Below are 17,964 nucleotides of genomic sequence, written 5' to 3' on the forward strand. Positions count from 1 at the left end.
AGTCGGGGCCATGGCTCAGCTGTAGAGCATCTGCTTGGTATTCAGAAGGTGCAGCTTCAAGCTCCAGCATAAAAAGAATCAAGCAGATGATGTGAACTCTGCCTGAGACACTGGAGAGCCGCTGCCAGTCTGAGTAGACAATATTCACTTTGCTGGATATAGGGCAGCTTCATGAGTATTCAAGCTGTCATTAAGTCAACAACCAAAAGCAAAAAAATGTAGAAAATAATTAAAAACAAAGAACTTCTGAACAGGATAGGCGCTAAGCCACTCGAGTAATTCTACATCCTACCGCCAACACTGCAAATCCCCCCCGGGCCGCCCTGCATCCATCCTTCCATCCTTTTCTTTCCACGGTTACCGTCAAGCAACGCGCATGCGCCGCGGCTCGCTTTGACGGCGAGCCGAGCTGAGGTATAAGCCGGGACGTCACAAACCAATCACGGCTCTGAGTAGGCGGGGCCGCGCCTATTGTGAGGTTTGAGGTGAGAAGAGGCGGAGCTATAAACTTTTCGTGGAAACGGTCGCGGCCATTTGGAGCCCGGCGCGGCGAAGGAAGCCAAGCTGGTTGGGGCGGGTGCCGAGCGATCTGGCCCGGCCTGTCTTGGGGCGGCGGCAGGACAAAAGGAACAGCCACGACGACGACAACAGCAATCATGGTGTCTTGTATCATCTCCCGCGTTGTTGTGTAAGTGGGGGAAGGGTGGGCGGAAAGGTACCGAAACTGGCCGCTTCTCAGCCCCTCCCAACCGCTTTTCTGTCAGGCGCCGAACGTTTCCTCTCCCCCCGATTGTGAGGTTTCTGTGAGGGGAGGGTGTGCTACTGCGCTTGCGCAGGGAACAGGTTCGGGTGGGATAGGGGGCTCCTGCTCTGTTTACATGGCCTCTTTTGCGCGCTCCCAACAATGCGGGGCCGGCTTTAGGAAATGCTCTTTGTCATTCCCTTTAAAAAACTAATGTTTTCTATTTATAAATTCTTAATAGAAGCTTAATACTGTTCCAAAAAGAAAAAGCGAATGTAAGCACTTCAGTTACTCTCATTGTTGGTTAGTTACAATTTTTACTGCAAACTGCAATCGATATAGCATATATTGTACTGCTTGTTAAAATAATAAAAAAAAATGATATTGGTAAAACACCCGCTGGCTTTCTTCCTTCTCACATTCTCCAGTCAAAAGGTTGACGTTTCATTCCCATGTTGTGTTTCGGGGAGGGGGTGGGGGTGGTCTGATAGTGGAACTTGTGAATGCGACAGGTAAGGAAGGGGTTTTTTTTTGAGGCGCGCTGCTGCCTCTGGGTTTAGCTGCCGCTCCCGGCTCCTGCGCACTTGCTCTGCGGTTGGGTTCAAGGGCTAGGAATGGCACAGGCTGGGGAGCGCTTCTCGTTGTTGGTGGCGGCATGTGATAAAGAATGTGGCGGGACTGGATCGAGTTGTCTTGAATGTGGCCCTCATATGACAGGTGCTGCGTAGCCCAGAAAGCCTTCCTGAAGGCCAAGTCTTGGGATTGGGAAGTGCTTCCTCAAGGGAGGCTGTTTGTGGGTGGTAGACTCACTGTTTGAATTCTGTAGAACAAAGTAGAAGTCAGGAGCACCTTTAAGACAAACAAAGTTTTATTCAGAAAGTAAGCTTTCATGTGCTCTAAGCATGCTTAATTGAAAACTTTGTTGGTCTTAAAGGTGAACTTGACTTCTACTTTGTTCTACTGCTTCAGACCAACACGGCTGTCCATTTGGATCTGTTTGAACTCTGTGCATGTGTAAAGACTCTTCGACCCTTGTGTTCTGCTTGTTTTGCTCCCTGACACTGAAAATATTTTCGAGGACTTGGCTGTGATTAAGGCAGAAGTTGGCTCTTGAATGACAACGCTGTGAAGCGTCACAAAGAAAAACGGTAGAGTTTGTGGGATTTCTCAGCTTTTGGAGAAATGAAGGCTTTTATGGGAATGATGATGGGATTGCTGAGGCCCCGCTGGTGCTTGACTTAGCCCTTTGAGTGATACTCAGGATTTGCTACTTATATTTTAGCTGGTAGTACTGTATTAATTGGACTAATTAGTTTGGGCTTTGGAAGCACCATTTTGATTATGACAACATACAATTATTGTCTTGTTGGTTTGCTGTCAAATGGTTGTCAGAGGTTTGCAGTGCTTTCATTATGAGGTATTGAAAGTATGCTCTTTCCAGGGACTTAAACTCAAGTTGCAACTCTTGTTAGTATTTAATATGCTGCAGATTTGGGGCTAGATAGCCCCACCAACATGTGTGCTGTCAGCAGCACACCATAGTATTTGCTTGGCACTCAGCCAGATTTCAGCCAAACAACTGAAGCACTGGCAACATTGCTGGGGCCAATGGTACAGGAGCAGGCATGATTTATGCCCATCATAATCTCCTGGACCTACACAACCATCAGCTGAGTCTTGGGTGAAGTCCTGAGATGCTATTAGTGCTTCTGGGGGTTGGCTTACCCCAAGAGAGTCTAGCCGTGTGTGTGTGTACTGTGTGGTCAAATCACTACTGACTTATGGGGCCCTGTAGGTTTTTCAAGGCAAGAGATGTTCAGAGGCGGTTTGCCATTGTCTCCCTCTGTATAACAACCCTGGAATTCCTTGGTGGTCTTTCCTCTGAATACCAAACAGAGCCAACTCTGCTTAGCTTCCAAGATTTGATGAGATTGAACTAGACTGGCCTATCCAGGTCAAGGCTAGCCCCGTATAGCCCCCATTATTATTATTATTTGGCTGGTGCGCCTTCACATCTTCACAGGAAGAAGTTGCAGGGGAGGGTTTTGGGGGGGAGGCAATTTAGGCTTTAAAAGTTGCTTATCCTAACAGGCCTTCTGTTGTACTTGAAATAAGGAGGTTGACAAACAGCTATCTCACGTTTTTACACTTATGTTGCAGGGATTTTAACTTAAGTTAGTGACAAGTGTAAAACAGAGACTGATTCCACATTAGCCTTTGTCCTGGTCTTGTTCTTGCCTCTTGAGTTGCTGCTGGGTAGGGAACATGCAGCCCTGTTCCAGAGATGCCAATGCAGAATCTGGGAAAAAAGAGCTGCTGCGAGGAGCCTTGCAACAAGAAGAGAAGCAAGTGGTAAGTGTGAAATCGGTCAGGGTGTTGGCTGGCCAACTGAACTCAGAAGAGGTGCTCAATTCTTAAATTACAGTTTTCTGTTATCTTAAAGTGTTGCTACCCCCATGCAGTTTGTTCCAGAACAGTAACTGTCTTGGAACTAGCCACTTCTCTTCTGAGAGCTCAGTTGAAGTCTGGTATTAAAAAATACCAAAGCTTAGATGGCAAAATGCATCTACAGTGCTGGTGGCTATGAATGGCACATAAACGCTGTGTTTGAGGAAAGACTGAGCCATTGTTTCCTTTTTTATTGTAGGGCAACTGGCAATATGTATGCATGCTCCATTAGAAAGTTGTGATTAAACTTTTTTTTTTTTGCCTTTTAAAGGGCATTATTTTTTTATGGCACCAGTGTTTTAGCTGTAAGGGACCTATTCTTTAAAAGGGAAGCTGTTTATTGTGGTGCAGCTAAGGCGTCCTGAGCATCTGTGCCACGTGAGCAAGCCATTAAGTGCTCAAAGCCTTTTCCTTAAAAGCGTGTAGTCAACCAGTAGACGTGTCTCAGATGTTTGGAATTCTATAATGATGAGTTTGTGGTAGAAATGGCCCAGGCAGCCAAGAGAGACTTGTTCTTAAAAACCTTTCTGAGCAAGCAGTAAGTTCCAATAAATGCATTGAGCTCTGAAGGTTCAGAGGCAGTCACTGCTCTGCTGGAGAATCAGCCACATATCATCAAAGGGATAATGACATGGTTCTTAGAAGTCCAGCCTACTAATGTTCTAGTGGTGCATATGCATAGCATACAATAGGCTGATTTAAACTACTGATCTTAATCAAGATTTTCTATTTTAAGTACTTGCTAGGTAAAAGTGTAGATTAACTGATTGATTGCTGTGCAATAAAAATGTATTGATTTGATATACAGCCTCAAGGGGGGGGCGTGATAACTTTGTTATGTATTTAAGTAGTTTTACTATTAGAAAGCATTCAGTTCTTAATTCCTTGTACCCCAGATAAGGAATCTTAACCCACAGCTATAAGAATTGGCCAACACCTATCTACTACATTAGAAGCCACTTCTTTCCAGTGTTTGTTTTTGTATGTTGCTTTTGTTTTTGTCTGGCCCATCCTGTAAGAAGCTAAGGGTGCCATGCAGGCCTTTCCCCACCTCAGTTTTCCTCTCACATCAGCCCTATGAAGTAGGCTATGTGACTGGCCCGGGTCACTGAGTTTCATGACTTTTGGGTCTCCAAAATGCATATTACTATATTACACCTCTATATGGCTTTCTTTTTTTATCCTGCCCCTTCTCCCCGCTCTGTCCTGTCCCACCTCACAAAAATAACCTTGACCGGAAGCAAGGTCTGGCAGTGGTTAGTGGTGGAAGATACTTATCTATTCATGACCATGTCCTTTAATATTTCCTAATTAGAATGGCAAATTAATTCCAGAAATCTGGTATGGGGTTTTTTTTTTTTTTGGCAGACTTCTGGTGACCCCCTCGGGTTTTCAAGGCAAGACACATTCAGAGATGGTTTGTCATTGCCTGTCTCTGCATCATGACCCTGGTATTCTCTGGTGGTCTGCCTTCCAAATACTGTCCAGGGCAGATTCTGCTTAGCTTCTGAGATCTGACAAGATCAGGGTGTAGATTGTAAGCATAAAACAAGAGTAAGAAGTTACCCAGATAGTTCAGTAATTCTGTGGTCAATGTGAAGCCATACTTAGAATTACGGTATATGAATTGTTGTGCTGTGTGATTACTGATAAAGGTGTTTTTCTGCAGTTATTTCTTAGCAAAACAAAAAGCAGAGTTCTGTAAGTATATCAGTTTAAAGAACTGAATACATTTTCACTCAGTTCACACTTTATGCCAGATTATTTTTTTAAAAAAGAAACAATACAGTTGAAGCTTTAAAACATAAACCCAGTTTAAGTAAATGAAAACATCTGATTCAGTTTTTTGGACACTTTTTAAAAATCAATTTTGCCACAAACGTGACCTGATCCTCTGTGCATCTGCATTGGTTACTGAGCAGTGAGTGGATGATTTGGCAAATCATTCGCTCAAGGCCAGTAATAGTTCTTTTTGGATGATTAGCTTAACTGGTTGAGAAAGCTGCTTAAATATTAGCATAATGAAGGCAAAGCTTAGCTTTGGCTATGCATATGGCCAGTTTAATTGAATTAGAATAACACTTTTATGGAATTAAAAGTGAATGATAATATATAATCTTAGGTTCTGTACCATTCTGTCTGTCTGAGCATAATCGTATTCCTGTCATAATTGATGGTTCATGCTCAAGTCAAGCAGTGTTACACTTTGACTTGGAATAAAAGGCCTTGCAGTATATATTGTCCTTTAATAGTACTAACAAGTAGGAGCTCTGCAAGGATTTACCGGGTGTGTAATTTCCCCCTCCCCCGCTATTTCCTCTTTCTTTTCCCTGAGGCCCCTGTAGTCTCTCCCCTTCTCCTGTTTCTCTCCTCACCTACCTTGTCCGTTCTTCTGTCTTCAGTTTCCCCACCTTCCCTTCCCCCAGCAGCCTCTCCCCATGCAAATGGTGGCCCATAAGGACAGCTCATTTCCCCTTGTATCTCATTCTCCACTCAATTTCCTCTTTCCTGCTGTCTGGCAACAAATGTATCTTCACTTTTCTTTGCTTCTTTGTCACCAGTTACCTTTTTTTCTGCTGTCTCCCTTCCCCCTATTTTCAGCAATCCTTATTTTGTTTATACCCCGCCTTTTCCCACAATGGAAACACAACATACATCATTTTCTTCTGCCTCACTTTATCCTCACAGTGATCCTGTGAGATAGGTTAGGCTAGAATAAGTAACTGGCCCAAGGTCACATAGGGAGTTTACAGGAGAGCAGGGATACGAATCTGCGTTTCTCAAATCTTAGACTGAAACTCTACTACACTGCATTGGATATTAGGGGTCAGGGCTCTGTTGAACATATGAACATATGAAGCTGCCTTATACTGAATCAGACCCTTGGTCCATCAAAGTCAGTATTGTCTTCTCAGACTGGCAGCAGCTCTCCAGGGTCTCAAGCTGAGGTTTTTCACGCCTATTTGCCTGAGCAAATGTTGAGCAGTATGAAGTAACCAGTCCTGGGTTACTCATGCAAATCACATGGTATCAAGTCAGCAGTGGTTTGTATTGATCCTTGTCCTGATGAACCTTCCCTCAAAGGCTGTAACAGACTTGGGAAGGGCCCTGCCCTCTGGCTTTAACTGACAAAACCGAGGCTTAAAGACTGGCAGTATCTATTGTGGCTGCCTAGCAATGGCCACTGAGGCATTTGTTTCTTAAAGCTACAGGCGCTCCTATTGTTTTGGGGGGATTAATTCCCAATGCATTTTTAACTTCAGATTTTTGTGCAACCCTGGTTTGTGGGCATATCTGTTTCATATGCTCATCCACAGAGTTGGCCACATTGAGAATGAGATGTATTGATCAAAGCAGGAGTCAAGTGGCTCTTTTAAGACCAACCGAGTTTTATTGAAAACATAAGCTTTCGTGTGGTCTCTAAGCACACTTCATCAACTACTTTAGACCAACACAACTGCCCATTTGGATCTATCGAAATGTATTGATGTATGTCCAAAATAGCAAGCTTTTATTTCACTTTCTGCAAAGTACCCAGCAAACAAAAAAAACAGCTTCAAGTAAAATAGTTTGTAAAAAAATGTTCAAATGTAAAACTGTAAGATTATTTAAGACCTCTTATTCAAATCTAATAACAGGGTCATTAACACATCACAAACCATTTGTAAAGGGTACCACCTGCTATATTTCTAAAATTGATCTTAAATCAGTTGCAAGAAATAGAAACCATCGAATATGTGCTTCTAAGATGTCCTTGGTATAGTTAAGCTCATGCTAAATACATTTTCCTTTGGGTTAAGGCTAAGCCAGGGCTATCTACTCAGTCTGTCTCATTTCAGATGCCAATCTGAATATCACAAAACAAGTAGCTAAGTTTTGTAATGCTTGTCTTTGTATTAGAAATGCATACATTTCTTGATTTTATGGATGCTTTTATTAATTTTACTATTCTATTTTAACCATGAATAATTTTGCCATTCAATGTTTAAATTTGTTTAATTATTAGGCTTTTTTGTTGGCTTGGTGCTGTATAAATAAACTGTACTGTACTGACTGTTTAAATGAGATACAGTAAGTAGGTTGCTTCTCTGAGTACTATGAGTAAACATCATTTGTGGACAGAGGTAACTTCATGATGCTGCGTTCAGCTTTCAGGGCTCTCCAGGAAACAGTTTTGAACCCTTGTTGGTAGCTTTTGTTGTTGGTTTACAACATATTTGTTTTATTTATTTATTTGTAATTTATATCCCACCCTTCCCACCAAGTGGCTCAGGGCGGAAGATGTAGATGTTTTGGAAGATGTAGAATACTAAGTGTGAAAAACCTTTGAGTTCTGCTTCCTTACATGTCAGCAGTATTACACAGCTCTCAGCATTTGCACAACTAAGGATATATCTGTCCATCAGTTTCCAATTTTGGCATATTTATTTCCTTTACTGTGTTTCCCCCCTGGAATTAAACCAAAGTTAATGGTGACCATAGAAACTAAGCTTGTTATTCTGGTATGGTCATTGAATCTGTTAAACATCCTCATTACCTTGTATGCTAATTTACTGCTCACCCTCTATACGATTTCCATTTCATTGTATTTGAAGAAGTGTGCATGCACATGAAGGCTTATACTGTGAATAAAACTTAGTTGGTCTTAAAGGTGTCACTGGATTCACATTGTTCTGCTTTGGATCAACACAGCTACCTACCTGAATTTATTCCAAGCAGTCAGGAATAAAATGCAGCATTCACGTTGACATTTTCACACTTCATAGGTAGAGAAAATAGGAGAAGGAAGAAAGGAGAAAAGTCAATAACTTCTGTGTCAGCTGGTGTTGAGGTTTATAATCAAGTATGTAAATTTTAGAAATGATGGCTTTAAAAAGTGTACTTCAAGAAAGGCATCCTCCGGCTATCACATTACCTTCTTATTGTAATCCCTTTGCATAATAAATTCTGCATATATTGGTCATCATAGGAAAAAACCCTATAAAGTTCATATTAAAATTATATATCCAGTTAAACTTGTTACTGCTTAATAAAAGGACTGATGATTCCTTATAGAAAGGCAGTCACTGAAACCCTTATTTCTGCTCCTACTTCTACCATTTTCCATTCCAGGAAGGAAGAGAGAGGCCAGCAGGCCCTAGTTATAATACTCATATCTTTGTATGTCAATATGGAGTATTACTAGGGTTATTTGCGAACCTGGAAACAAATGCCCTGTCTACTCACTATGGGGAAATGAGCAGGTAATGCTTTCTGGCATATAAGAAAATATCACTTGGTAAATATTATACCATTAAGCCTCTACTAAAGGGGCAGGACGTTTTTCTTTAGGCCTCTTAGCAACCCAGTCTGTGATTTATGAATACAGAGTGTGAAAATTAGCCCTTTTAGAATGAGCAGAGACTCAACACCTAGAAACAAATGCTACAAGCGCTGCTAGTACACTTCATTTTTTAAAAGGTTGAATAGTACTTCAAAAGTATCAACTTTCTCTGCAGCTTGGAAGTAACTCTAGTTGAACGTTCTCCAATAAGAATTAAAACAGTTTTTTTCATTGGTGCCTCCAAATGTTTGATGCCTGTGAATTCTCATTATAGCTGCTATTCGTATCTTGCCCTTGAAGGATGGGCAATCGCTTAATTGGCTCCTATAGTTTACAGATGTGAATTGACTGAAATTAACCTAAAAGTGTTCTTCTCATAAACAAAATGGGTTAGAACAGTTTATCTCAAACTTTGAATTGAGATCCGAATTAGATCACAGGCCAGGAAGCAGAACATGAAGTGGAAGAAAAGGTTCTGGAGGGCTTGATGCCAAGTTTGGTTTCTCTTCTATATCATCTGAAATTTTCCATGAAATTGTTTGTCAATAATGCTGTAGTATATCTATAAATAATAAACACAAATAATACTATTTGTAAACGCTAAATGTAGAAAAAATAAACCTTATTCACAGGTCCATATCTACAGTGGGGGGCCCCAGAATCCCAGACCCACCTGTTAACTTCAAAGTAACATCCCCAGCCCCCCCAAACACAATCTACCATTGCCCCCAAATCCCCTGGAGAAGTCTGCACTGACCACGGAGGTCTCCGTGGTAGACCTTGGCTGAAGGTGAGAAGCCATATTTCTGAATGCTGGGAGTGAGGGGCAGACAGCGGTGCCAGGGGTGCTTCGCCTGGGGAGATGACGAGGGGGGAAGGGCGGCCAGCTTGCTTGCTCGCCTGCTCTTGGGCTCCTGTGCATGTCCTCCTCCCTGGCTGGCAGCTCTCACAGCTCATTCTGGCTATCTGGCCACTCATTCCTCTTGCCGTTGTGGTAGGAATTGGAACCTAGGAAGGTGTGTGGGGGGGTGGTGAGATGAGGTCTTGGACTTCTAAGGAGGGGACTTCTTGGAGGCCATACTTGGCTCACTGCATGGAGGGGGGAGGGACTATAAACCTTGTAGCTTCTCCTTGCAGCCATCTTTGTCTTGGGCAGCCCTCCCCCAGCAAAAATCATTGCTGTGTGCCTCACCAAGGTCCCTACGTTTTATGCCGGAGAAGACAATGCCAGTGCGGTTTTCTGCACAGAATCTTGGACAAGGAACTGGACTACCAAGGTTCAGATCGCCTGTGCCATGAAAGCTGATTGGGTGACCTTGAGCCAGTCATGTTTTCACAGTCTTACCTGCCAGAGTGGATTGGTGAAAGCTGATAGGGAGAGATGATGTTGTAAATTCCCATAGGTCTCAGTAGGGGAGAAATACAAGCACAAATACCGAAATATATAAAACAGAGTTTAAGCCCAGTGGCACTTTTTAAGACCAACAAAATTTTATTCAAGGTTTGAGCTTTTGTGTGCACTCACACTGTATCTGAGGAAGTGTGCTTGCATATGAAAGCTTATACCTTGAATAAAACTTAATTGGTCTTAATGGTGCCACTGGACTCAAACTTTGTTTTGCTTCAGACCAACATGGCTGCCCATTTGAAATACTTAAAGTTATGGAGTTACTTTGCAGTAGGGCAGAAGTTTCTGCCCTTTTTGAGCCTGTGGGCATCTTTGGAATTCTGACACAGAATGGCAGGCACAACTACAAAATGGCTGTCTTAGGAGGTGGAGTCAGCCACAGAATGTCACTGAGTGAGATTATGCATAACTCTACAACATTTCAGGCAGAAGCTCTTTTTCATAAAATGTTTTTTAATATGGACATGTTGATATTTTGTTACCTATTTTCACCCCATGGAGAGCCAGTTTGGTGGAGTGGTTAAGTGTGCAGACTCTTATCTGGGAAAACCGGGTTTGATTCCCCACTCCTCCACTTGCAGCTGCTGGAATGGCTTTGGGTCAATCATAGCTCTCGTAGGAGTTGTCGTTGAAAGGACAGCTGCTGTGAGAGCTCTCTCAACCCCACCTACCTCACAGGGTGTCTGTTGTGGGGGGAGAAAATACAGGAGATTGTAAGCCGCTCTGAGTCTCTGTTTCAGAGAGAAGGGTGGGGTATAAATCTGCAGTCTTCTTCTATGTATGGCTTACTTTCAATCATGCAATAAAGAGCCATGTGCTGGGATGGCAGCTACTGTTGAAGAAAGTTTTTAAAAATCTGCACAGCCAATCAGGCACCCTGCTGGGTAAAAGCCCCACTTGACCCCATCTATCTTCTAGGAACACTTGGCAGGCACCATGAAAGATGTTTGTGGGGCCATGAAGCCCATAGGTGCCATGATGGGAACCTGTGAAATAGGGTAAGTCTAGGTGTGGCTCCTACTTTAAGAAGCTCAATCAATGGATTAGAACTGTCTATTGTGATGGTCCCTCCTGCTTCCTCCCCGCAAATACTGGTTGTTAACTGAACTGCTATGCATTTGTTAAAGTGTTCACAATTCCAGTAACTTAATGGGTAAATGTAGCGTAAGGGTAGTGAAACATATATATATTCATTTAGATGCCTTTTAGAGAGATCAAAACACCTAGGGGCAGAGTGTTATTTGGTCTCCTGTCTGCTCCTCAAAGTAGTACTGTGATGAAGTAAAGCCTAAGAAGCACCGGCAGTGGGGATAGGGTTTTTTCTGATTTGATAAAGCTTCATAGTTGGTATCTGATGAAGTGTCAGAAACTGACTATTGCTGAGTTACAGTGATGCCTTATAATGTTCATCCAGAGCCAAAGGGCTCAAGGCTGAAAATTACTGGCAAGAAATCATTAAACAATGTAAAGAGTATAATTATTCAAAGATTCCTACATATATGCTAAACAATAAAAAACAATTTTATCATGTGTTTGTTACTATGTTTTTCGCTTTGACTCAAACTCCTGGTGAATCTGGGAGACCACAAATCAGCAGTTCGAAAACCAATGCAATCCACTGCAACCGTTCCAATCATTCAGAAGCAAAGTCCAGTGCCATTCTTTGGAGATTGTCATGGCATTAAAGCTGAACCCCAATTCCATGAGTTGATCACGGGTCCACAAGCTGGAACTGGCCGTTTCACACAGAGGCTTTGTCACATATTCATATACGGTTCATGCAAAATTTTATATGTTTACACTCTCTTCACAAACATTTCAAGTCAAAGTTGCTGGCTCCCTCAAGGATGTTGGTTGTGTGCATTTGGAAGTTCATACCGTGAATAAAACTTCGTTGGTCTTAAAGGTGCCACTGAACTTAGACAGCATCAGACAACAACAACCAGTGGGGAGAGTACACAACTTAGAAACAGATACAAAAGTCATGCAAACTGTTGCTTTTTATGGTGTGCTTGGGTGCCTCTAAGTCAGGGGTGGCCAATGGTAGCTCTCCAGATGTTTTTTGCCTACAACTCCCATCAGCCCCAGTCAGCATGGCCAATGGCAATAAACATCTGGAGAGCTACCGTTGGCCACCCCTGCTCAAAGTTACTTGTGTGCTGGCCGAGGTGGTTTAGGACCTGTCCTTATGAGAGTCTGTGTAGTCTGAAACAAAAGGGTGATGTGAAAAAGGCTCCATGGCAGAAATAAAGGTAGATATTGGTTTTAATACCCAGGAAAGCTTAAGGTTAGGAAAGAGAAGGTTGGGGGAAAAGACTAGGGCAATTTTTTAGAGCAGAACTTAGTGGCTGAATGCTTTTGGTGAAAACAATTTAAAAGGAATTGGTGACAGTGGAGACTGTGTAGTTAATAATTTGCTGACCTGTTTTATGTTTTTCGTTCCAGTGGTAGAGTAGGTGGGCTTTGGAGAACTGCATGCAGGCTGAATTAAAAGCACATCTATGTATTTCAGATGGTGTAATGTTTTAAATAAGTGTTCTTTGGCAGCAAGAGGGTATTTCCAGGACAAAAAGGCACTCATGCACATCCAGCTTTCTAAAATCCTGTTTAAAGAAGCAATGTTTTCAACTTGCCCTTAAAATAATACAAAATTTTCCTCTTGCACATTTTATTTAATGTGAACTGAACTGCCTTTTTAATAGTATGTGCTTGGTAGCATGTAGTCATAACACAAAACCAGTATTCAAAAGAAGCACATAGATTAATTTTGTTTGACTTTATCTTGAGTAAGTAACTCTGTGGTGAGGCGAGGAACTCTTTAAGTACAGCCTTTAAATACAATTTCTACTTTTATGTGCCTTTTAAAATTAAACCGTCTGCTGTTGCCAAGGCAAGTTATGCCACTGAACAATGAGAAATGTTTCAGTCTTGGAAAGTTGCTGTAGATTAGCTGTGGCTTGTGTTGTAGGTTCAGAATTGCAGGGTATGCTCAGAGTAAGATTCTTGGCAGTGAGGTATGGTAGCAAACTTATACTGAGAAATGTAAGCAGTATGCTCAAAAACAAGGCTGTTTAGCTGTAGTTACTTATCCCAAGCACTTATGAGTAAATTTTGTGGTTACATTGCATGTCTGAGTGAGGTCTCTATTACCTCCGTCTAATATTCTGGTAGCACAAGAGAGCAGGCAGTTATCTGTACATGTGTGTGAATATGTTGCTGCAGAATCATTTGGCTGTAGGCAGGTAACGGGCAGAATTGAACTGTGTGCTCCGTGGAACCAGGTCTGTTCCATCCTGTTGAAGTGCAGTCTGCTGTCCCTTCTAAATGTTTGAAATTTTGTGAAGAGGAGGGTTTGTTGTTCCAGATGAGTTTCTGACACACATTAACAACACTTGGAAGATTTTTCTCCATGGCCCTTAAGCCTGTGAAGTCTTTGCTTGTTTTTTTTATGGATGCTGTACTAATTTTCTGCTTTATGTCTATATTCTGTACCATGTCTAATATACAATGCTTATCCAGATTTCTGTAATCCCAGTACATTCCTTATTAGATGTCTTTTAATGCAGTTTGTATCAATTTATACTGTAATCCACTTTGCTTCTTAGTGAGAAATGTGGGCTATAAACGTAATACATAGAATCCTGACCATGATAGCTTTCACCAATGTTAATGAAGAGTTTATTCATGGGTTGGGTACTGTGTGCTGATCACATTGATTTACCCTTAGACAAAGACCAAAATACATGAAATGAATAAAGTTAGGGCTATGTATTGTCAGTAAAGTTTTGAATAGCAATCCTGCAATAGAAATCTAATGGTGAGTGTTGAGTATTGATTGCATTGCCCTGACCTGAATAGCTCAAGCAAGCCTGAGCTCAGAAGCTAAGCAAGGTCGACTCTGGCAGGTACTTGGATTGAGAGACCTCCTTGAAATACCAGTAGTCCGAAGGACAGATGCAAGGGTAAAAATGGTGTCTTGTACCAGCAGGCCAGATACAGAGAGTGAGATAGGAGGGAAAGCAAGAGACAGAGAGCTTGAAGCCCTGTGCTTAAGACCAACAGCGTTATCAGAGAGAGTGTTGGTCTGGAAGGTATCACTAGAGGCCTCTGAGGGAGAACTCATTGGGCCCAGTCCTAATTTATTCCTAGCATTTAATAAAGTGCATTTATTCTGTGTCCACGAATGCATTGCTAAATTTATTTGGATTTTCCTTTACACTATGTTGAGAACACCAGTATGCCAGAAACATGCTTGCTTTGTATGTTATACTTGGCTTTATGTATGCAATAAATAGAACCTTTGGGATCTGGCACACACCTTAAAGTGATGCACCTCGAGATGTTGACATCAGAAGTAAACAGCCTTATAAAACATTTTAAAAGGTGTGTTACTTAAATGTCTTTGTTTTGAGACAGCACCTGTGATGTATGTATTCAGTATCTGATTTTCTGTATATTGTTTTGATTGTTTAGCAAAATATTATCTCCTTGGCATATTGGAAACAATCAGTGACATGTTTGCATTTTAGATTGAATTCTGGAAGATTTGAGCTTTCTGAAGTTTGTCCAGATTGAGAGATGTTAAAGGAGATTGGAGAGAGAAGATGTAATTTACTTTAGGCTCAAACTGTATATTCACAGCTAGTTTTAGTTAGCCAGCTCTCAATTGGTGTGTGTTACTCTGTTACTTGAAACTTGAAGTCTTATTTGTGAATCTGTTTGTTGAGGCAAGCTTAGAGCAGAAGAAAGGAAAACTTCACATTAAGGGAAATGCAAGTTCCTAAGATTGAGTTATATACAAAAAAGTTGGCAAAAGGGGTTCCCTGTAAGAGGTTCAGTATCTTTTTTATTTTTTGCTGTTGGCTTTTTCCAGTTTCTTTTGTTTAACTGTTTTAACAAAGCACTGAAGAGGAAAATATTACAATTCTGCTGGATGTTGTTGTGGCACAGAGTAAAAAACAATAGTTTTTGTCATTGAGACTGGTATAGGCTTAAAATGTGAAATCTCTTGCATATAACAGAATTGGGCTTTCTCTCTTGGGTTGTGAAGTGCCTTACAATTATACTTTGTTACAGAGCCTGTTAAATAATGGTTTTGGCTGCTGGTCAAACGACTGTTCAAAAGTGCCAGGCAGAGTGTTGCACAGACAATTGCACAGCTGCCTTTCTTGTGTTCTTCAGATACTGGAAAAACGAGCTGTTTAAATGGAACCTGCACACAAAGGCCAGCAGCAGGACTATAGCTGTAGCTTTAAGGTGTGGTAGGCAGGGCTGCTAAGAAATTAGATTCAAACATAATCACCAGCTAAATTTACTAAGTCCATGTTTATGTGATTTTGTATTATAGGTTTAATGATGTATTTGTATGTTGGTTTTAATGGCTTTTATTTTAATTTGTATGTTTTAATTTGTTAGCACCCTTGGTGGCTCCATGGCAGCAGAGAGTGGGATATTTTTTTGTATATTTTTGTGCATGTGCGTGTTTGTACCTGGAAGTCATGTTGACCTGTGGTGTGTGACCTCTACTGGGGGCCTGGAGGATATTCAGAAAGGTGGCTGAATAGAACCTGCCCCTGCTTCCTGACTGGGTATTTCAAGAAGTCTTCCATCCAAGTGCTAACCACAGGACTTTACTTAACTTCTGGGATCTGATGAGATCAGGTTTGCCTGGGTTATTCAGGTCAGGGCAACTATTTGATTTAATATACAAGAGTGTATTCTGCTCTATACTATTTTTCATTGACCTTTGAAACAAAAAGGCTTCTGTTGATCTTTTATGGTAAGAACTAGGGATGGGCATGACCCAGAAAAATGGAGGTTCAAACCAGGACAAACCCTCCCCCACTTCTGTGAAATGGTTCTGGTTTGTGATGTTTGTAGATCTTTCCTCCCTCCTTTCCTCTGGGGAGCAGCTCCTTGAGGCCAGCAGAATGGAAAAGCAGGGGGATCTTCCAAAACCCATTTAAAGGAAACTCATGAAAGCTTATACCCTGCCACAAATGTTGTTTGTTTTTAAGGTGCTACTGGACCTGAAGGGACAGTTTGACTGCCTTTATCTTTCAACACAAGTGCCATGTTCCAAGAGTATTGTGCAGCAACAAGTTTCAGGACGCATCTGCTAGCTGTATAAAGATTTTTGGGATGGGGGAACTCCAACTACTCAGAGGCCGTCCAAGAACGTGTGTGTGTGAATTCATCTGGTTATAGATGGTTCGGCAGCTGCCACTGACAAACCAAGTAAAGAATACCCAGACGCAAAGGTGTCAAATCTCAGTTCATAGTCTTAATGTTTTTGTTCTTCCATCTATGTCCCTTTTATGCTGGAAGAGGCACCAGTCCTAGAAGAGGAGGCAGCAGGTTGCAGTTTTTTGTTTTTGTTTGACCTTCTGTTCAGATGCAGCTGAATAGAGTATTGATTGTTTAACTCCAAAGGGATCTGTTGAGGCTGGGTGAGTGGGCATCATCGTGGCAGATGAGGTTCAATGTGGCCAAGTGCAAAGTAATGCACATCGGGGCCAAGAAGCCCAGCTACAAATACAAGTTGATGGGTTGTGAACTGGCAGAGACTGACCAAGAGAGAGATCTGGGGTTGTGGTAGATAACTCACTGAAAATGTCAAGACATTGTGTGATTGCAATAAAAAAGGCCAAGGCCATGCTGGGAATTATTAGGAAGGAAAATTAAAACAAATCAGCAAGTATCATAGTGCCCCTGTATAAATCAATGGTGCGGTCCCATTTGGAATACTGTGTACAATTCTGGTCACTGCACCTCAAAAAGGATATTGTAGCATTGGAAAAAGTGCAGAAAAGGGCAACTAGAATGATTAAAGGTTTGGAACACTTTCCCTATGAAGAAAGGTTAAAACGCTTGGGGCTCTTTAGCTTGGAGAAACATCAGCTGCGGGGGAGACATGATAGAGGTTTACAAGATTATGCATGGGATGGAGAAAGTAGAGAAAGAAGTACCGTATTTTTTGGACCATAAGACGCACTCCCCCCCCCCAAAAAAAGTGGGGGAAAAAGTGTGTGCGTCTTATGGAGCAAAGGGATGATAGGACGTACCTTCCTCCGGGGGGGGGGGGGGCGATCCGCTGCCTCCGCCTCCGATCCCTGCGCTTCCCCCGCGCCTGCCTGGCTCCAGCTCTGCTTCCAGCAAGCGCTGGGATCGCTCCACACTGCCCCCACCGCAAACCCAGCGCTTCGTGAGCGCCGGCTGCGGAGGGGACAGCGTGCTTCCTCTGTGCCTGTCTGCCTGGCTCCAGCTCTGATGCTTAAAGCAAGCGCCAGGATCGCTCCCTCCGCCCTCCGATCCCGGCACTTGCTTTAAGCATCAGAGCTGGAGCCAGGCAGACAGAGATGGAGGAAGCACCTGCCCCCTCCGCAAACCCAGCGCTTTGCGAGCACTGGCTGCGGAGGGGGCAGCGTGCTTCCTCCATGTCTGCCTGGCTTCATCTCTGATGCTTAAAGCAAGCACCGGGATCAGAGGGCGGAGGGAGCGATCCTGGCACTTGCTGTAAGTGTCAGAGCTGGAGCCAGGCAGACAGGCATGGAGGAAGCACGCTGCCCCCTCCGCAGCCGGCGCTCGCGAAGCGCTGGGTTTGCGGTGGGGGCAGCGTGGAGCGATCCCAGCGCTTGCTGGAAGCAGAGCTGGAGCCAGGCAGGCAGGCGCGGGGGAAGCGCCGGGATCGGAGGCGGAGGCAGTGGATCGCCCCCCAGGAGGAAGGTGCGTCCTATGGTCCGGAGCGTCTTATGGACCGAAAAATACGGTACTTTTCTCCCTTTCTCACAATACAAGAACTTGTAGGCATTCAGTGAAATTGCTGAGCGGTTGGGTTAGAACGAAAAAAGAGAAGTACTTCTTCACCCAAAGGGTGATTAACATGTGGAATTCACTGCCACAGGAGGTGGTGGCGGCTACAAGCATAGCCAGCTTCAAGAGGGGTTTGGATAAAAATATGGAGCAGAGGTCCGTCAGTGGCTATTAGCCATAGCATATTATTGGAACTGTCTGGGGCAGTGATGCTCTGTGTTCTTGGTGCTG

The 17,964-nt window shown here is 42.8% G+C and overlaps 1 protein-coding gene across 1 annotated transcript in view; it reads left to right on the plus strand.

Annotated features, from left to right (window-relative positions):
* The first annotated feature begins 488 nt into the window (after positions 1-488).
* The window catches only part of LOC132591032 (receptor expression-enhancing protein 3-like), a 59,678-nt gene continuing 42,202 nt past the window's right edge, over positions 489-17,964 (plus strand). The window contains exon 1 of the mRNA XM_060263903.1: positions 489-688. Within this exon, the coding sequence (XP_060119886.1) occupies positions 657-688 (32 nt within the window). The 5' untranslated portion in view covers positions 489-656. The remainder of the gene's footprint in view (positions 689-17,964) is intronic.

The sequence above is a fragment of the Heteronotia binoei genome, unplaced genomic scaffold, assembly GCF_032191835.1.
Source record: "Heteronotia binoei isolate CCM8104 ecotype False Entrance Well unplaced genomic scaffold, APGP_CSIRO_Hbin_v1 ptg001331l, whole genome shotgun sequence".
In the NCBI taxonomy this organism is placed as follows: Eukaryota; Metazoa; Chordata; class Lepidosauria; order Squamata; family Gekkonidae; genus Heteronotia; species Heteronotia binoei.